We start from the raw sequence: 23,295 nt of genomic DNA on the forward strand, positions 1-23,295 counted from the left end.
AAAGCATGCTTCTACAGTCTCACGTGACATAGAGCAAGATTTAAGATACACCCTGCACATCAACATCACTACTGACTCAGGGTACATCCCTAATGGCTCCCTATTCCCTACGTAGTGCACTACTTTACCCTAATATACATCCCTATTGGCTCCCTATTCCCTACGTAGTGCACTACTTTAGCCTGAGATACATCCCTGTGTATATACTGTACTCTATATCATCTACTGCATCTTTATGTAATATATGTATCACTAGCCACTTTAACTATGCCACTTTGTTTACATACTCATCTCATATGTATATACTGTACTCGATACCATCTACTGTATCTTGCCTATGCTGCTCTGTACCATCACTCATTCATATATCCTTATGTACATATTCTTTATCCCCTTACACTGTGTATAAGACAGTAGTTTTGGAATTGTTAGTTAGATTACTTGTTGGTTATTACTGCATTGTCGGAACTAGAAGCACAAGCATTTCGCTACCCTCGCATTAACATCTGCTAACCATGTGTATGTGACAAATAAAAATGGATTTGATTTGATTTAATGGCACACTATTCCCTACGTAGTGCACTACTTTAGCCTGAGATACATCCCTAATGGCAACCTATTCCCTACATAGTGCACTACTTGTGACCGTAGTTTATAAGGAATAGGTTGCAATTCGGGACGCAAGCCTAAATCCCCAGTGAAGATCAGTCCGTCTCTTACAGCTGCTGTCCAATGTTGCAGTTCCTCGTTGCGACCACACTGAAGAGGGGGGCGACGTGGAGCGGGGACAGGTTGATCAGCAGTGGGCGGAGCCTGCTCTGAAGCCAGGTGAGTACTTCCTGGTCGCTAACAGAGCGGTCTGATAGGTTCCCGCGTTCAAACACCTGCTGGAGCATGGCTGAACGCACCACCACCGGGAACTTAGACTCTTGACCCTATGGGGAGAGAGGGATGGAGGGTGGGGGGAGAGGGGTGGAGAGAGGGAGGGGAGAGATGCAGGGGAGAGGGGTGGAGAGAGGGATGGAGTGGGGGAGAGAGGGAGGGGAGAGTGGTGGATAGAGAGGGAGGGAGGAAGGGACAGGAAAGGTAAGAGAGGAAGAGGATGGGTAGCAGAGAGAGAGAACAGATAATGGAAGACAGTTGAATTATAGTCCATCTTCAGACCCAAACAAACCTTTTGAACTATTGACAGACAGGATCCCCTCAAATGACAAACTATTGACAGACAGGATCCCCTCAAATGACAGACAGGATCCCCTCAAATGACACCCTATTCCATATTTGTAAACAAATATAATATATATAGGGAATAGGGTGTCATATGGGACAAACCATATAATATCTTGTCTCATGGTGATAAAGACTACACAGACAGACATACATACAGACAGACAGACAGACAGACAGACAGACAGACAGACAGACAGACAGACAGACAGACAGACAGACAGGCAGATGGAGACAGACAGACAGACAGACAGACAGACAGACAGACAGACAGACAGACAGACAGACAGACAGACAGACAGACAGACAGACAGACAGATGAGCTTGTCTCACGGTGATGGAGACTACACAGACAGACAGACAGACAGACAGACAGACAGACAGACAGACAGACAGACAGACAGACAGACAGACAGACAGAGACAGACAGACAGACAGACAGACAGACAGACAGATGAGCTTGTCTCACGGTGATGGAGACTACACAGACAGACAGACAGACAGACAGACAGACAGACAGACAGACAGACAGACAGACAGACAGACAGACAGACAGACAGACAGACAGACAGACAGACAGACAGACAGACAGAGATGAGCTTGTCTCACGGTGATGGAGACTAGACAGACAGACAGACAGACAGACAGACAGACAGACAGACAGACAGACAGACAGACAGACAGACAGACAGACAGACAGACAGACAGACAGACAGACAGATGAGCTTGTCTCACGGTGATGGAGACTACACAGACAGACAGACAGACAGACAGACAGACAGACAGACAGACAGACAGACAGACAGACAGACGGTGAGACAGACAGACAGACAGACAGACAGACAGACAGACAGACAGACAGACAGATGAGCTTGTCTCACGGTGATGGAGACTAGACAGACAGACAGACAGACAGACACAGACAGACAGACTAGACAGACAGACAGACAGACAGACAGACAGACAGACAGACAGACAGACAGACAGACAGACAGACAGACAGACAGACAGACAGACAGACAGACAGAATGATGAGCTTGTCTCACGGTGATGGCCAGAGAGAAGTCAGTGAAGAAGTCAGTGAAGAGGCTGTTGGGTACGTAGTTCATCAGCATGGTGACGTCTGCAGCAGAGCTGAGCTGGTCTGGACTAGAGGACACCTCTGCCAACTGTCTCACTGTGAGCTGGGGCAGGGCCTCCGTCTGCAGCACAGACACAGCTCACATTATAACCACAGACAACATTATTACAGACACTATCACTGTGAGCTGGGGCAGGGCCTCCGTCTGCAGCACACGCACAGCTCACATTATAACCACAGACAACATTATTACAGACACTATCACTGTGAGCTGGTGTAACAGATCCATCTGCAGTACAGACACAACTCTCATTATAACTACAGACAAAACATTATTACAGACACTATCACTGTTAGCTGGTGTAACAGATCCATCTGCAGTACAGACACAACAACAGACATTATTACAGACTATTGCCACAGGACAACAGGACAACAGACAGTTACCACAGAGAAGGTGGCCAGTAGTCTCTGCATGTCCTTGAAGGAGGCGAAGGCAGAGAATCCTCTGAAGTTCTTCAGCAGCCAGTCTCCACTGTTCAGGGTGTCAGAGCTACAGCTGGGGTCTGGGAACACACAGACAACACAATTAGAGAGAACACACAGACAACACATTTAGACAACACAATTAGACAACACATTTAGACAACACATTAGACAACACATTTAGAGAGAACACATTTAGACAACACATTTAGAGAGAACACATTTAGAGTGAACACATTTAGACAACATATTTAGAGAGAACACATTTAGAGAGAACACATTTAGACAACACATTTAGAGAGAACACATTTAGACAACATATTTAGACAACACATTTAGACAACACATTTAGAGAGAACACATTTAGACAACACATTTAGACAACACATTTAGAGAGAACACATTTAGAGAACACATTTAGACAACACATTTAGAGAACACATTTAGACAACACATTTAGACAACACAGTCAGAGAAAAGTCCCTGCTGGTGTTTCAGTGCCTATTCAGTGTCTATTGAAGATCCCATAGTAACTCTCCAGATAACACTTACAGAAGTGTGTTTGTGTTATTTACACAGCAGTTTGACTGACAACGGCTGTGTCTGAAATGGCCCCCTCTTCCCTACAAGGCATTACTTTGGAACAGGTCCTATAGAAAAAGTAATCTGCCCTCTGGCCTTCAGGCCCAGCACTCTATTGGTCAGTAACAGTGTCATTTGATTTGATTTGATTTGATACCTGATGAGGCTCAGTTCTTATTGGTTAGTACCAGCTGTGGCTCAGTTCCTATTGGTCAGTACCGGCTGTGGCTCTGTTCCTATTGGTCAGTACCGGCTGTGGCTCAGTTCCTATTGGTCAGTACCGGCTGTGGCTCAGTTCCTATTGGTCAGTACCTGCTGAGGCTCAGTTCCTATTGGTTAGTACCAGCTGTGGCTCAGTTCCTATTGGTCAGTACCTGGTGAGACTCAGTTCCTATTGGTCAGTACCGGCTGTGGCTCAGTTCCTATTGGTCAGTACCTGCTGAGGCTCAGTTCCTATTGGTTAGTACCAGCTGTGGCTCAGTTCCTATTGGTCAGTACCTGGTGAGACTCAGTTCCTATTGGTCAGTACCTGCTGAGGCTCAGTTCCTATTGGTCAGTACCTGCTGTGTTGTTCCTGGAAAGAAAGACCTCTATGAAGGTAGTATAGACTGATATCTGTCTGGACTGGTCCATGGCTGAGTGGTGGCTGCTCAGGATCTGAACGCTGAGGGAAAAGACAAAGGGGTTAGAGGTTATTATCGCTGCAAAGCAAATCTCTTGGACACAACTCCATCATCTCCACAGTGAAGAGTTGTTGATGCAGCAGACCAGGATTTGGAGATTTATTTTTAAAGTGCAGACAATCTGGTTTAAATCTGAGGATATTTGCATCTGTATCGGGTGAACCGTTTAGAAATTACAACATCTTTTGTACATAGAACATGGTCTGGTAGGTGATATTATAACATCGTCTGGTAGGTGATATTATAACATGGTCTGGTAGGTGGTATTATAACATGGTCTGGTAGGTGATGTTATAACATGGTCTGGTAGGTGATATTATAACATGGTCTGGTAGGTGATATTATAACATGGTCTGGTAGGTGATATTATAACATGGTCTGGTAGGTGATATTATAACATGGTCTGGTAGGTGATATTATAACATGGTCTGGTAGGTGATATTATAACATGGTCTGGTAGGTGATATTATAACATGGTCTGGTAGGTGATATTATAACATGGTCTGGTAGGTGATATTATAACATGGTCTGGTAGGTGATATTATAACATGGTCTGGCAGGTGATGTTATAACATGGTCTGGTAGGTGATGTTATAACATGGTCTGGTAGGTGATATTATAACATGGTCTGGTAGGTGATATTATAACATGGTCTGGTAGGTGATGTTATAACATGGTCTGGTAGGTGATATTATAACATGGTCTGGTAGGTGATATTATAACATGGTCTGGTAGGTGATATTATAACATGGTCTGGTAGGTGATATTATAACATGGTCTGGTAGGTGATATTATAACATGGTCTGGTAGGTGATATTATAACATGGTCTGGTAGGTGATATTATAACATGGTCTGGTAGGTGATATTATAACATGGTCTGGTAGGTGATATTATAACATGGTCTGGTAGGTGATATTATAACATGGTCTGGTAGGTGATGTTATAACATGGTCTGGTTGGTGATGTTATAACATGGTCTGGTAGGTGATATTATAACATGGTCTGGTTGGTGATGTTATAACATGGTCTGGTAGGTGATATTATAACATGGTCTGGTAGGTGATATTATAACATGGTCTGGTTGGTGATATTATAACATGGTCTGGTAGGTGATATTATAACATGGTCTGGTAGGTGATATTATAACATGGTCTGGTAGGTGATATTATAACATGGTCTGGTAGGTGATATTATAACATGGTCTGGTAGGTGATATTATAACATGGTCTGGTAGGTGATATTATAACATGGTCTGGTAGGTGATATTATATTATATATAGTAATGGTTATACATGGTCTGGTAGGTGATATTATATTATATATAGTAATGGTTATACATGGTCTGGTAGGTGATATTATATTATATATAGTAATGGTTATACATGGTCTGGTAGGTGATATTATAACATGGTCTGGTAGGTGATATTATAACATGGTCTGGTAGGTGATGTTATAACATGGTCTGGTAGGTGATATTATAACATGGTCTGGTAGGTGATGTTATAACATGGTCTGGTAGGTGATATTATAACATGGTCTGGTATGTGATATTATAACATGGTCTGGTAGGTGATATTATAACATGGTCTGGTAGGTGATATTATAACATGGTCTGGTAGGTGATATTATAACATGGTCTGGTAGGTGGTATTATAACATGGTCTGGTAGGTGATATTATAACATGGTCTGGTAGGTGATGTTATAACATGGTCTGGTAGGTGATATTATAACATGGTCTGGTAGGTGATATTATAACATGGTCTGGTAGGTGATGTTATAACATGGTCTGGTAGGTGATGTTATAACATGGTCTGGTAGGTGATATTATAACATGGTCTGGTAGGTGATATTATAACATGGTCTGGTAGGTGATGTTATAACATGGTCTGGTAGGTGATATTATAACATGGTCTGGTAGGTGATATTATAACATGGTCTGGTAGGTGATATTATAACATGGTCTGGTAGGTGATATTATAACATGGTCTGGTAGGTGATATTATAACATGGTCTGGTAGGTGATATTATAACATGGTCTGGTAGGTGGTATTATAACATGGTCTGGTAGGTGGTATTATAACATGGTCTGGTAGGTGATATTATAACATGGTCTGGTAGGTGGTATTATAACATGGTCTGGTAGGTGATGTTATAACATGGTCTGGTAGGTGATGTTATAACATGGTCTGGTTGGTGATGTTATAACATGGTCTGGTAGGTGATATTATAACATGGTCTGGTTGGTGATGTTATAACATGGTCTGGTAGGTGATATTATAACATGGTCTGGTAGGTGATATTATAACATGGTCTGGTTGGTGATATTATAACATGGTCTGGTAGGTGATATTATAACATGGTCTGGTAGGTGATATTATAACATGGTCTGGTAGGTGATATTATAACATGGTCTGGTAGGTGATATTATAACATGGTCTGGTAGGTGATATTATATTATATATAGTAATGGTTATACATGGTCTGGTAGGTGATATTATATTATATATAGTAATGGTTATACATGGTCTGGTAGGTGATATTATATTATATATAGTAATGGTTATACATGGTCTGGTAGGTGATATTATAACATGGTCTGGTAGGTGATATTATAACATGGTCTGGTAGGTGATGTTATAACATGGTCTGGTAGGTGATGTTATAACATGGTCTGGTAGGTGATATTATAACATGGTCTGGTAGGTGATGTTATATTATATATAGTAATGGTTATACATGGTCTGGTAGGTGATATTATAACATGGTCTGGTAGGTGATATTATAACATGGTCTGGTAGGTGATGTTATAACATGGTCTGGTAGGTGATATTATAACATGGTCTGGTAGGTGATGTTATAACATGGTCTGGTAGGTGATGTTATATTATAACATGGTCTGGTAGGTGATATTATAACATGGTCTGGTAGGTGGTATTATAACATGGTCTGGTAGGTGATATTATAACATGGTCTGGTAGGTGATATTATAACATGGTCTGGTAGGTGATGTTATAACATGGTCTGGTAGGTGATATTATAACATGGTCTGGTAGGTGATATTATAACATGGTCTGGTAGGTGATATTATAACATGGTCTGGTAGGTGATATTATAACATGGTCTGGTAGGTGATGTTATAACATGGTCTGGTAGGTGATATTATAACATGGTCTGGTAGGTGATGTTATAACATGGTCTGGTAGGTGATATTATAACATGGTCTGGTAGGTGATATTATAACATGGTCTGGTAGGTGATATTATAACATGGTCTGGTAGGTGATATTATAACATGGTCTGGTAGGTGATATTATAACATGGTCTGGTAGGTGATATTATAACATGGTCTGGTAGGTGATATTATAACATGGTCTGGTAGGTGATATTATAACATGGTCTGGTAGGTGATATTATAACATGGTCTGGTAGGTGATATTATAACATGGCCTGGTAGGTGATATTATAACATGGTCTGGTAGGTGGTATTATAACATGGTCTGGTAGGTGGTATTATAACATGGTCTGGTAGGTGATATTATAACATGGTCTGGTAGGTGGTATTATAACATGGTCTGGTAGGTGATGTTATAACATGGTCTGGTAGGTGATGTTATAACATGGTCTGGTTGGTGATGTTATAACATGGTCTGGTAGGTGATATTATAACATGGTCTGGTTGGTGATGTTATAACATGGTCTGGTAGGTGATATTATAACATGGTCTGGTAGGTGATATTATAACATGGTCTGGTTGGTGATGTTATAACATGGTCTGGTAGGTGGTATTATAACATGGTCTGGTAGGTGATATTATAACATGGTCTGGTAGGTGATATTATAACATGGTCTGGTAGGTGATATTATAACATGGTCTGGTAGGTGATATTATAACATGGTCTGGTAGGTGATATTATAACATGGTCTGGTAGGTGATATTATATTATATATAGTAATGGTTATACATGGTCTGGTAGGTGATATTATATTATATATAGTAATGGTTATACATGGTCTGGTAGGTGATATTATATTATATATAGTAATGGTTATACATGGTCTGGTAGGTGATATTATAACATGGTCTGGTAGGTGATATTATAACATGGTCTGGTAGGTGATGTTATAACATGGTCTGGTAGGTGATGTTATAACATTGTCTGGTAGGTGATATTATAACATGGTCTGGTAGGTGATGTTATAACATGGTCTGGTAGGTGATATTATAACCTGGTCTGGTAGGTGATATTATAACATGGTCTGGTAGGTGATGTTATAACATGGTCTGGTAGGTGATGTTATAACATGGTCTGGTAGGTGATATTATAACCTGGTCTGGTAGGTGATATTATAACATGGTCTGGTAGGTGATATTATAACATGGTCTGGTAGGTGATATTATAACATGGTCTGGTAGGTGATATTATATTATATATAGTAATGGTTATACATGGTCTGGTAGGTGATATTATATTATATATAGTAATGGTTATACATGGTCTGGTAGGTGATATTATATTATATATAGTAATGGTTATACATGGTCTGGTAGGTGATATTATAACATGGTCTGGTAGGTAATATTATAACATGGTCTGGTAGGTGATGTTATAACATGGTCTGGTAGGTGATATTATAACATGGTCTGGTAGGTGATATTATAACATGGTCTGGTAGGTGATATTATAACATGGTCTGGTAGGTGATATTATAACATGGTCTGGTAGGTGATATTATAACATGGTCTGGTAGGTGATATTATAACATGGTCTGGTAGGTGATATTATAACATGGTCTGGTAGGTGATATTATAACATGGTCTGGTAGGTGGTATTATAACATGGTCTGGTAGGTGATATTATAACATGGTCTGGTAGGTGATATTATAACATGGTCTGGTAGGTGATGTTATAACATGGTCTGGTAGGTGATATTATAACATGGTCTGGTAGGTGATGTTATAACATGGTCTGGTAGGTGATATTATAACATGGTCTGGTAGGTGATGTTATAACATGGTCTGGTAGGTGGTATTATAACATGGTCTGGTAGGTGATATTATAACATGGTCTGGTAGGTGATATTATAACATGGTCTGGTAGGTGATATTATAACATGGTCTGGTAGGTGATATTATAACATGGTCTGGTAGGTGATATTATAACATGGTCTGGTAGGTGATATTATAACATGGTCTGGTAGGTGATGTTATATTATATATAGTAATGGTTATACATGGTCTGGTAGGTGATATTATAACATGGTCTGGTAGGTGATATTATAACATGGTCTGGTAGGTGATATTATAACATGGTCTGGTAGGTGATATTATAACATGGTCTGGTAGGTGATATTATATTATATATAGTAATGGTTATACATGGTCTGGTAGGTGATATTATATTATATATAGTAATGGTTATACATGGTCTGGTAGGTGATATTATATTATATATAGTAATGGTTATACATGGTCTGGTAGGTGATATTATAACATGGTCTGGTAGGTAATATTATAACATGGTCTGGTAGGTGATGTTATAACATGGTCTGGTAGGTGATATTATAACATGGTCTGGTAGGTGATATTATAACATGGTCTGGTAGGTGATATTATAACATGGTCTGGTAGGTGATATTATAACATGGTCTGGTAGGTGATATTATAACATGGTCTGGTAGGTGATATTATAACATGGTCTGGTAGGTGATATTATAACATGGTCTGGTAGGTGATATTATAACATGGTCTGGTAGGTGGTATTATAACATGGTCTGGTAGGTGATATTATAACATGGTCTGGTAGGTGATATTATAACATGGTCTGGTAGGTGATGTTATAACATGGTCTGGTAGGTGATATTATAACATGGTCTGGTAGGTGATGTTATAACATGGTCTGGTAGGTGATATTATAACATGGTCTGGTAGGTGATGTTATAACATGGTCTGGTAGGTGGTATTATAACATGGTCTGGTAGGTGATATTATAACATGGTCTGGTAGGTGATGTTATAACATGGTCTGGTAGGTGATATTATAACATGGTCTGGTAGGTGATATTATAACATGGTCTGGTAGGTGATATTATAACATGGTCTGGTAGGTGATATTATAACATGGTCTGGTAGGTGATGTTATATTATATATAGTAATGGTTATACATGGTCTGGTAGGTGATATTATAACATGGTCTGGTAGGTGATATTATAACATGGTCTGGTAGGTGATGTTATAACATGGTCTGGTAGGTGATATTATAACATGGTCTGGTAGGTGATATTATAACATGGTCTGGTAGGTGATGTTATATTATAACATGGTCTGGTAGGTGATATTATAACATGGTCTGGTAGGTGGTATTATAACATGGTCTGGTAGGTGATATTATAACATGGTCTGGTAGGTGATATTATAACATGGTCTGGTAGGTGATGTTATAACATGGTCTGGTAGGTGATATTATAACATGGTCTGGTAGGTGATATTATAACATGGTCTGGTAGGTGATATTATAACATGGTCTGGTAGGTGATATTATAACATGGTCTGGTAGGTGATGTTATAACATGGTCTGGTAGGTGATGTTATAACATGGTCTGGTAGGTGATGTTATAACATGGTCTGGTAGGTGATATTATAACATGGTCTGGTAGGTGATATTATAACATGGTCTGGTAGGTGATATTATAACATGGTCTGGTAGGTGATATTATAACATGGTCTGGTAGGTGATATTATAACATGGTCTGGTAGGTGATATTATAACATGGTCTGGTAGGTGATATTATAACATGGTCTGGTAGGTGATATTATAACATGGCCTGGTAGGTGATATTATAACATGGTCTGGTAGGTGGTATTATAACATGGTCTGGTAGGTGGTATTATAACATGGTCTGGTAGGTGATATTATAACATGGTCTGGTAGGTGGTATTATAACATGGTCTGGTAGGTGATGTTATAACATGGTCTGGTAGGTGATGTTATAACATGGTCTGGTTGGTGATGTTATAACATGGTCTGGTAGGTGATATTATAACATGGTCTGGTTGGTGATGTTATAACATGGTCTGGTAGGTGATATTATAACATGGCCTGGTAGGTGATATTATAACATGGTCTGGTAGGTGATATTATAACATGGTCTGGTAGGTGATATTATAACATGGTCTGGTAGGTGATATTATATTATATATAGTAATGGTTATACATGGTCTGGTAGGTGATATTATATTATATATAGTAATGGTTATACATGGTCTGGTAGGTGATATTATATTATATATAGTAATGGTTATACATGGTCTGGTAGGTGATATTATAACATGGTCTGGTAGGTGATATTATAACATGGTCTGGTAGGTGATGTTATAACATGGTCTGGTAGGTGATGTTATAACATGGTCTGGTAGGTGATATTATAACATGGTCTGGTAGGTGATGTTATAACATGGTCTGGTAGGTGATATTATAACCTGGTCTGGTAGGTGATATTATAACATGGTCTGGTAGGTGATATTATAACATGGTCTGGTAGGTGATATTATAACATGGTCTGGTAGGTGATATTATATTATATATAGTAATGGTTATACATGGTCTGGTAGGTGATATTATATTATATATAGTAATGGTTATACATGGTCTGGTAGGTGATATTATATTATATATAGTAATGGTTATACATGGTCTGGTAGGTGATATTATAACATGGTCTGGTAGGTGATATTATAACATGGTCTGGTAGGTGATGTTATAACATGGTCTGGTAGGTGATATTATAACATGGTCTGGTAGGTGATATTATAACATGGTCTGGTAGGTGATATTATAACATGGTCTGGTAGGTGATATTATAACATGGTCTGGTAGGTGATATTATAACATGGTCTGGTAGGTGATATTATAACATGGTCTGGTAGGTGGTATTATAACATGGTCTGGTAGGTGATATTATAACATGGTCTGGTAGGTGATATTATAACATGGTCTGGTAGGTGATGTTATAACATGGTCTGGTAGGTGATATTATAACATGGTCTGGTAGGTGATGTTATAACATGGTCTGGTAGGTGATATTATAACATGGTCTGGTAGGTGATGTTATAACATGGTCTGGTAGGTGGTATTATAACATGGCCTGGTAGGTGATATTATAACATGGTCTGGTAGGTGATGTTATAACATGGTCTGGTAGGTGGTATTATAACATGGTCTGGTAGGTGATATTATAACATGGTCTGGTAGGTGATATTATAACACGGTCTGGTAGGTGATGTTATAACATGGTCTGGTAGGTGATATTATAACATGGTCTGGTAGGTGATGTTATAACATGGTCTGGTAGGTGATATTATAACATGGTCTGGTAGGTGATATTATAACATGGTCTGGTAGGTGATGTTATAACATGGTCTGGTAGGTGATATTATAACATGGTCTGGTAGGTGATATTATAACATGGTCTGGTAGGTGATATTATAACATGGTCTGGTAGGTGATATTATAACATGGTCTGGTAGGTGATGTTATATTATATATAGTAATGGTTATACATGGTCTGGTAGGTGATATTATAACATGGTCTGGTAGGTGATATTATAACATGGTCTGGTAGGTGATGTTATAACATGGTCTGGTAGGTGATATTATAACATGGTCTGGTAGGTGATGTTATAACATGGTCTGGTAGGTGATGTTATATTATAACATGGTCTGGTAGGTGATATTATAACATGGTCTGGTAGGTGGTATTATAACATGGTCTGGTAGGTGATATTATAACATGGTCTGGTAGGTGATATTATAACATGGTCTGGTAGGTGATATTATAACATGGTCTGGTAGGTGATATTATAACATGGTCTGGTAGGTGATATTATAACATGGTCTGGTAGGTGATATTATAACATGGTCTGGTAGGTGATATTATAACATGGTCTGGTAGGTGATGTTATAACATGGTCTGGTAGGTGATATTATAACATGGTCTGGTAGGTGATGTTATAACATGGTCTGGTAGGTGATATTATAACATGGTCTGGTAGGTGATATTATAACATGGTCTGGTAGGTGATATTATAACATGGTCTGGTAGGTGATATTATAACATGGTCTGGTAGGTGATATTATAACATGGTCTGGTAGGTGATATTATAACATGGTCTGGTAGGTGATATTATAACATGGTCTGGTAGGTGATATTATAACATGGTCTGGTAGGTGATATTATAACATGGCCTGGTAGGTGATATTATAACATGGTCTGGTAGGTGGTATTATAACATGGTCTGGTAGGTGGTATTATAACATGGTCTGGTAGGTGATATTATAACATGGTCTGGTAGGTGATATTATAACATGGTCTGGTAGGTGATGTTATAACATGGTCTGGTAGGTGATGTTATAACATGGTCTGGTTGGTGATGTTATAACATGGTCTGGTAGGTGATATTATAACATGGTCTGGTTGGTGATGTTATAACATGGTCTGGTAGGTGATATTATAACATGGTCTGGTAGGTGATATTATAACATGGTCTGGTAGGTGATATTATAACATGGTCTGGTAGGTGATATTATAACATGGTCTGGTAGGTGATATTATATTATATATAGTAATGGTTATACATGGTCTGGTAGGTGATATTATATTATATATAGTAATGGTTATACATGGTCTGGTAGGTGATATTATATATATATAGTAATGGTTATACATGGTCTGGTAGGTGATATTATAACATGGTCTGGTAGGTGATATTATAACATGGTCTGGTAGGTGATGTTATAACATGGTCTGGTAGGTGATGTTATAACATGGTCTGGTAGGTGATATTATAACATGGTCTGGTAGGTGATGTTATAACATGGTCTGGTAGGTGATATTATAACATGGTCTGGTAGGTGATATTATAACATGGTCTGGTAGGTGATATTATAACATGGTCTGGTAGGTGATATTATAACATGGTCTGGTAGGTGATATTATATTATATATAGTAATGGTTATACATGGTCTGGTAGGTGATATTATATTATATATAGTAATGGTTATACATGGTCTGGTAGGTGATATTATATTATATATAGTAATGGTTATACATGGTCTGGTAGGTGATATTATAACATGGTCTGGTAGGTGATATTATAACATGGTCTGGTAGGTGATGTTATAACATGGTCTGGTAGGTGATATTATAACATGGTCTGGTAGGTGATATTATAACATGGTCTGGTAGGTGATATTATAACATGGTCTGGTAGGTGATATTATAACATGGTCTGGTAGGTGATATTATAACATGGTCTGGTAGGTGATATTATAACATGGTCTGGTAGGTGATATTATAACATGGTCTGGTAGGTGATATTATAACATGGTCTGGTAGGTGATATTATAACATGGTCTGGTAGGTGATGTTATAACATGGTCTGGTAGGTGATATTATAACATGGTCTGGTAGGTGATGTTATAACATGGTCTGGTAGGTGATATTATAACATGGTCTGGTAGGTGATGTTATAACATGGTCTGGTAGGTGGTATTATAACATGGTCTGGTAGGTGATATTATAACATGGTCTGGTAGGTGATGTTATAACATGGTCTGGTAGGTGATATTATAACATGGTCTGGTAGGTGATATTATAACATGGTCTGGTAGGTGATATTATAACATGGTCTGGTAGGTGATATTATAACATGGTCTGGTAGGTGATGTTATATTATATATAGTAATGGTTATACATGGTCTGGTAGGTGATATTATAACATGGTCTGGTAGGTGATATTATAACATGGTCTGGTAGGTGATGTTATAACATGGTCTGGTAGGTGATATTATAACATGGTCTGGTAGGTGATGTTATAACATGGTCTGGTAGGTGATGTTATATTATAACATGGTCTGGTAGGTGATATTATAACATGGTCTGGTAGGTGATATTATAACATGGTCTGGTAGGTGATATTATAACATGGTCTGGTAGGTGATATTATAACATGGTCTGGTAGGTGATGTTATAACATGGTCTGGTAGGTGATGTTATATTATAACATGGTCTGGTAGGTGATATTATAACATGGTCTGGTAGGTGATATTATAACATGGTCTGGTAGGTGATATTATAACATGGTCTGGTAGGTGATATTATAACATGGTCTGGTAGGTGATGTTATAACATGGTCTGGTAGGTGATATTATAACATGGTCTGGTAGGTGATATTATAACATGGTCTGGTAGGTGATATTATAACATGGTCTGGTAGGTGATATTATAACATGGTCTGGTAGGTGATATTATAACATGGTCTGGTAGGTGATATTATAACATGGTCTGGTAGGTGATGTTATAACATGGTCTGGTAGGTGATATTATAACATGGTCTGGTAGGTGATATTATAACATGGTCTGGTAGGTGATATTATAACATGGTCTGGTAGGTGATATTATAACATGGTCTGGTAGGTGATATTATAACATGGTCTGGTAGGTGATATTATAACATGGTCTGGTAGGTGATATTATAACATGGTCTGGTAGGTGATATTATAACATGGTCTGGTAGGTGATATTATAACATGGTCTGGTAGGTGATATTATAACATGGTCTGGTAGGTGATATTATAACATGGTCTGGTAGGTGATATTATAACATGGTCTGGTAGGTGATATTATAACATGGTCTGGTAGGTGATATTATAACATGGTCTGGTAGGTGATGTTATAACATGGTCTGGTAGGTGATATTATAACATGGTCTGGTAGTGATGATGGTCTGGTAGGTGATATTATAACATGGTCTGGTAGGTGATATTATAACATGGTCTGGTAGGTGATATTATAACATGGTCTGGTAGGTGATATTATATTATATTAGTAATGGTTATAACATGGTCTGGTAGGTGATATTATATTATATATAGTATGGTTATACATGGTCTGGTAGGTGATATTATAACATGGTCTGGTAGGTGATATTATAACATGGTCATGGTAGGTGATATTATAACATGGTCTGGTAGGTGATATTATAACATGGTCTGGTAGGTGATATTATAACATGGTCTGGTAGGTGATATTATAACATGGTCTGTAGGTGATATTATAACATGGTCTGGTAGGTGATATTATAACATGGTCTGGTAGATTATATTATATACAGTAACGTTAATACGTACGTGGTCTGGTAGGTGGAGCAGCTGAAGTTCTTGGTGCCGAGGCAGGACAGGAAGTCAGTGGAGACGGCAGGTAGGAAGGGACGCAGTCTGGTGTTGAACCAGAGGTTGATGATTTTCTCATCTCTGAGACTAGCCAGGCTGAAGCTGTCTAGCCTTACCTCTCGTATAGCATCCAGGGCCTGGGACACTGCTGGAGAGCTGGGGTCTAGTGTCTGGAGAACATGGTTTAAAAATAAACAACGATTTCACGATCAGGAAATGACTGAATGTCGGCGTTCACAATAATATGTGGGACCCTGGCAGATCTACTGGTAGTATGAAAATAATGTCTCCTTTTCTTTGTAGGAAAATACAACCAAAGAAAAGCCAGATCAAAAGTGGAGACCTACATACAGTAATAATTAGTCATTTATATGTACAGATTAAGTGTGATATGAATAGATAAAGAGTTTTATCTCACGGTGTTGGAGAAGAGATCCAGGGCTGAGTTCAGGACCACCGAGACCTTAGAGAAGAACAGCTTCCAGATCTGTGCTGAGTGGCTGGTGTTACCAGACAGCTTACACTTCAACAGGCTCACCAAGTTTTCCGATGTCAACATAGACAGCTGGAGGGTAAAGAAGGGACAGAAAGAGAAAAAACATGTACAATATCATATAATATATATAATATATATATATATATAATAATAATAATACATGAGATTTATATATCTAATAATATATAATAATAATATATAATAATAATATATAATAATAATATATAATAATATATATAATAATAATATATAATAATATAATAATAATAATATAATAATAATAATAATACATGAGATTTATATATCTAATAATATATAATAATAATATATAATAATATATAATAATAATATATAATAATAATAATAATAATATATATAATATATATAATAATATATAATAATAATAATACATGAGATTTATATATCTAATAATATCTAATAATAATATATAATATATAATTATAATAATATATGAGATTTATATATCTAATAATATATAATAATAAATAATAATATATAATAATATATATCTAATAATATATAATAATAATATATAATATATAATTATAATAATATATGAGATTAATATATCTAATAATATAATAATAATAATAATATATAATATATATATAATAATATCTAATAATAATATATAATGTATAATTATAATAATATATGAGATTTATATATCTAATAATATATATAATAATAATAATATATAATAATATATATAATAATATCTAATAATAATATATAATATGTAATTATAATAATATATGAGATTTATATATCTAATAATATATAATAATAATATATAATATATAATTATAATAATACATGAGATTTATATATCTAATAATATATAATAATAATATATAATATATAATTATAATAATACATGAGATTTATATATCTAATAATATATAATAATAATAATAATATATAATAATATATAATTATATATAATAATAATAATACATGAGATTTATATATCTAATAATATATAATAATAATATATAATAATAATAATAATACATCGCTTTTCAAGGACCCAGAGACGCTTTACAGTAGAGAGCAAAGAAACAAGAAAACAAACAAAAAGTCAGACCAAATCAAAAAACAAGAACATCTGTGTCACTTCTGCGGTGGTTCAACTAGAAAAAATAATAATAATAATTGAACAGAAACGTGACAGTTGTGAAGAATTCTTCGTACCGAGCCACAAGCGTAAACATCGACGCCGAAATCACAGAGGACTCCGCTGATCTGCCCGTTGTCAAGGCGACCCTGTAGAGCAGTGCTGAAGGAATCAACAACAGATATTCAGATGGTTGTTGGACATATGATGGAAAGAGGAGGCGTGAAAAGCAGCATTAGAAAAGGTTTGATACCATGTCACCAATTAACGCAAATTAACAGATGTTGTTGTTGTTGTTTTTGTTTAAACGTTTAAACACAAAACAAACAGAAGCAAACAGAAATGATCTTTGAATAACTCACCTGTTGACACCCGCACAAACCTTTGTCTCTGTAAACAATACGTCACGAACAATTAGTTATTTCTGAATAATAATCAATGGAATGCAAGGAATTATTGATCACTATGAAATCAATTGAATAAGATAATAATCAATGTTTGGTGAATTAATATATATATATATATATATATATATATATATATATATATATATATATATATATATATCACACAATATATCTTACCATTAACTGGGGTGACATTGCACTGAGGAAAGATGAAATATAATGAGTTCCAATCTGCTTTGCAGTGTCCAGATAAATCACACAGTCACATCAGCCTGTAAGACAGAACTCAAACCAGATACTCACCTCTCCACTGTATACAATGCAACCTGTGAGGGGGAAAATAAAACATGTAAGATGTCAGGCAGTAAAGGTGATTCTTCATAACATGTTTAACACGAAGAAAAATAAATAAAATAAATACGGGCCAGAATACTCTGGAACCAATACGGTGCTCCCTAAGGGTCCTGTTCAATATACGGGCCAGAATACTCTGGAACCAATACGGTGCTCCCTAAGGGTCCTGTTCAATATACGGGCCAGAATACTCTGGAACCACGGTGCTCCCTAAGGGTCCTGTTCAATATACGGGCCAGAATACTCTGGAACCTACGGTGCTCCCTAAGGGTCCTGTTCAATATACGGGCCAGAATACTCTGGAACCAATACGGTGCTCCCTAAGGGTCCTGTTCAATATACGGGCCAGAATACTCTGGAACCAGTGGTGCTCCCTAAGGGTCCTGTTCAATATACGGGCAGAATACTCTGGAACCAATACGGTGCTCCCTAAGGGTCCTGTTCAATATACGGTCCTGTTCAATATACGGGCCAGAATACTCTGGAACCAATACGGTGCTCCCTAAGGGTCCTGTTCAATATATGGGCCAGAATACTCTGGAACCAATACGGTGCTCCCTAAGGGTCCTGTTCAATATACGGGCCAGAATACTCTGGAACCAATACGGTGCTCCCTAAGGGTCCTGTTCAATATACGGGCCAGAATACTCTGGAACCTACGGTGCTTAAGGGTCCTGTTCAATATACGGGCCAGAATACTCTGGATTCTCAATCAGAGGCAGGGTCCTGTTCAATATGTCTCAGAATACTCTGGAACCAATACGGTGCTCCCTAAGGGTCCTGTTCAATATACGGGCAGAATACTCTGGGTGATTGTGCTCCCTAAGGGTCCTGTTCAATATACGGGCCACCATACTCTGGAACCAATACGGTGCTCCCTAAGGGTCCTGTTCAATTACGGGCCAGAATACTCTGGAACCAATACGGTGCTTCAGGGTCCTGTTCAATAGTATTGCACGACACAGGAAATAGACTCAGCCAATTGAATCCAGTGTTGTTGATGAAAACCCTCTCTCACCTGATGGGACGGGAAGAAGCCGTCTTGCTGGAGGTGAGGGCGGACTCTATCTCCATGGTAACAGTGGGTACGGCCTGGTCCAGTCTGGCGAAACTAAATAAACAACAACAACAACAACAACAACAGGAGAGTTTTTAAGTTCTATTTTGACATGGGTATATCCCAAGTGGCACCCTATTCTGGTTACATATGTCACGTTCTGACCTTAGTTCTTTTGTTATGTCTTTGTTTTAGGTTGGTCAGGGCGTGAGTTGGGGTGAGTTGCACTACATAGGGAATAGGGTGCCATTCTGGTCAAAAGTAGTGCACTATGTAGGGAATAGGGTGCCATTCTGATCAAAAGTAGTGCACTATGTAGGGAATAGGGAGCCAAAAAGTAGTGCACTATGTAGGGAATAGGGTGCCATTTCCGACACAAAATTGGTCATTCATGGGATGTCCTCATGGGATGTCTTCACGTGGAAGAGATGCAGTTGTCATTAGAAACATCTATGGTAGGAAGACCAATCAAAAACGCATCTTTTGACCAATGGGTAAAATAATTGTGGAGATACGCTTTTAACAAAAACAATGTACAAAAACAATGGTCAAAACCTGATGTGCAGATGAAGTCGGAGGTTTACATACATTTAGGTTGGAGTCATTAAATCTCGTTTTTCAACCACTCCACAAATGTCCTGTTAACAAACTATAGTTTTGGCAAGTCGGTTAGGACATCTACTTTGTGCATGACACAAGTAATTTTTCCAACAATTGTTTACAGACAGATTATTTAACTTATAATTCACTGTATCACCATTACAGTGGGTCAATATAAAACAATATTGAGGTAAGATAGAAATCGACCTTTCAGCTGGACAATAACCTAAAACACAAAGCCAAATCTACACTGGAGTTCCTTACCAAGAACACGGTAAATGTTCCCTTGAGGCCGAGTTCCAGTGTTTTGTTGTTAAATCTGCTTGAAAATCTAAGGCAACACCTGAAAATGGTTGTCTAGCAACGATCAACAAACAACTAGAATTTTTTTTTAAAGAATAATGGGCACATGTTGCCCAATCCAGGTGTGGAAAGCTCTGAGAGACTTACCCAGAAAGACTCACAGCTGTAATCACTACCAATCCAGGTGTGGAAAGCTCTTAGAGACTTACCCAGAAAGACTCACAGCTGTAATCACTACCAATCCAGGTGTGGAAAGCTCTTAGAGACTTACCCAGAAAGACTCACAGCTGTAATCGCTGCCAAAGGTGATTCTAACATGTATTGGCTCAGAGGGGTTGAATACTTATCTAATCAAGATACTGTATATCAGTGTTTTGTTTTTCATAATTTTTGGGGACAAATGTTGGAATTTTTTCATCCACTTTGACATTACAGAGTATTCTGTGCAGATCGTTGACAGAAAAAAAAATGACAATGAAATCTATTTTAAATTCCACTTTGTAACACAGCAAAATGTGGGAAAAGTCAAGGGGTGTGAATCCTTTCTGAAGACACTGTATTAGGTTACAAACCTGTTTGGATATAATGTTAATTATACGTTAGAGAAAGACCCCACTGAACGATTCAGAATATAAAGAATCATATTTTTCTCGGTAAAATGTTTTTTCGTAACATAAGAAAGATACATTTTTATCACCGAAGCACGTTTTCACCCATTCTGAGCAGAGTGGGTGGACACCCTATCTATGGGTACAGTACTACTTACATGATCTTGTAGGAGGCACAAGGGATATTTTCCTAAAGACAGAAAAAGTTTAAGGTTAGTATTTGGTTTGAATCCATGATTATCTGTAAGACTGTATTTTTGTAGACAAGGACAGACGAGAGATGTACCTGTTTGGTCAGGCTGACAAGTTGTTGCAGGAACTCAGGGAGTCTCCTCTCCTTTGGTGACTCAGTCAGGTAGTCAAACACTGTGTTGATGATGACATCTTTCCCTGGAAGACCAGGAAGTGGCAACACCACCAGCTCTGCTGTCTGCTTTGGAGAGAGAACCTCCAGGGATGACAACTGGAAGGGAGGAGACAAGAAGGTTATCAATACTTGGTAAGGACAAATATCTACGAATAATCATTGTGGCGTAGTCGGCAAAAAACGAGACCTAATAAACCAAAAATTCTCTATCAGATGAGTCAAAGACATACATGTTTCTGATATAGAGACTCAGGTTTCTATAATTTTTTTCCAATAGGGCATCAAAACACCCCTTTAACACATTACACAGACAAATATCTATGCATAATTGTGATGGCGTAGTCGGCAGAAAGTGAGACGTACAGGAGAGAAGTCTGTGTTGAGTTTCAACAGGTCGCTGAGGGACACCAGGACTGAAAACCGCCCCAGGTTCTTCTGCAGCCAGTCCACACTGCTGTTAGAGTTGGACACACAGCCAGAGTCTGGAGGGAAGGGGGGTTATTAACATACAGACATAAACATCAAAACACAAACATTCAATTGGTCGAAACCAAATATGCAGGTCTACATTGTAGAATGTTTTTATATATCACTAACTATAAACAGGAAGATGAGCATGCAATAAAATGCAAATTAATTACTTAAAAATCATACAATGAGATTTTCTGGATTTTTGTTTTAGATTCCGTCTTTCACAGTTGAAATGTACCTATGATAAAAAATTACAGACCTCTACATGCTTTGTAAGTAGGGAAACCTGCAAAATCGTCAGTGTATCAAATACTTGTTCTCCCCACTGTATATGCATATTATACAGCCTTAGACTCAGCAAGGGAGTACCCCAAGGCTCAATCCTAGGCCCCAAGCTCTTCTCAATTTACATCAACAACAAAGCTCAGGCAGTAGGAAGCTCTCTCTCATCCATTTATATGCAGATGATAGTCTTATACTCAGCTGGCCCCTCCCTGGATTTTGTGTTAAACACTCTACAACAAAGCTTTCTTAATGTCCAACAAGCTTTCTCTGCCCTTAGCCTTGTTCTGAACACCTCCAAAACAAAGGTCATGTGGGTTGGTAAGAAGAATGCCTCTCTTCCCACAGGTGTGATTACTACCTCTGAGGGTTTAGAGCTTGAGGTAGTCACCTCATACAAGTAGTTGGGAGTATGGCTAGACGGCGCACTGTCCTTCTCTCAGCACATATCAAAGCTGCAGGCTAAAGTTAAATCTAGACTTGGTTTCCTCTATTGTAATCACTCCTTTTTCACCCCACCTGCCAAACTAACCCTGATTCAGATGACCATCCTACCCATGCTAGATTACGGAGACTTCATTTTATAGATCAGTAGGTAAGGGTGCTCTCGGCGGCTAGATGTTCTTTACCATTCGGCCATCAGATTTGCCACCAATGCTCCTTACAGGACACATCACCGCACTCTATACTCCTCTGTAAACTGGTCATCTCTATATACCTGCCGCCGCAAGACACACTGTGTTGTCTCTCTTGTTGTCATGAGTGTTTTGTCCTATATTTATATAGTATTTATTTGTTATTTTTAATCCCAGGCCCCCGTCCCCGCAGGAGGCCTTTTGCCTTTTGGTAGCCTGTCATTGTAAATAAGAGTTTGTTCTTAACTGACTCGTTAAATAAAAGTTCAATAAAAAGATAATAAACAAC

At 37.9% G+C, this 23,295-nt stretch overlaps 1 protein-coding gene and 1 long non-coding RNA gene across 2 annotated transcripts in view; both read right to left on the reverse strand.

The window, feature by feature from the left end:
* The window catches only part of LOC112241785, a gene marked incomplete at its 3' end in the record, with an annotated part of 45,063 nt that extends 26,383 nt beyond the window's left edge, over positions 1–18,680 (reverse strand). Inside the window, 10 exon segments of the mRNA XM_042312946.1 lie at positions 721–935; positions 2,274–2,429; positions 2,756–2,874; positions 3,937–4,040; positions 16,247–16,458; positions 16,707–16,853; positions 18,000–18,084; positions 18,285–18,312; positions 18,507–18,528; positions 18,633–18,680. Of these exon segments, the coding sequence (XP_042168880.1) occupies positions 721–935; positions 2,274–2,429; positions 2,756–2,874; positions 3,937–4,040; positions 16,247–16,458; positions 16,707–16,847 (947 nt within the window).
* Positions 18,681–19,716: 1,036 nt separating this feature from the next.
* Positions 19,717–22,126, reverse strand: LOC121843334. Its single transcript, XR_006081502.1, has 4 exons — positions 21,982–22,126; positions 21,538–21,714; positions 21,410–21,441; positions 19,717–19,794 (listed from the first exon to the last, which is right to left on the reverse strand). It is a non-coding gene; the product is annotated as an uncharacterized LOC121843334 (long non-coding RNA).
* Positions 22,127–23,295: the final 1,169 nt, after the last annotated feature.

Source organism: Oncorhynchus tshawytscha, unplaced genomic scaffold (genome assembly GCF_018296145.1).
Source record: "Oncorhynchus tshawytscha isolate Ot180627B unplaced genomic scaffold, Otsh_v2.0 Un_contig_1694_pilon_pilon, whole genome shotgun sequence".
Classification (NCBI taxonomy): domain Eukaryota; kingdom Metazoa; phylum Chordata; class Actinopteri; order Salmoniformes; family Salmonidae; genus Oncorhynchus; species Oncorhynchus tshawytscha.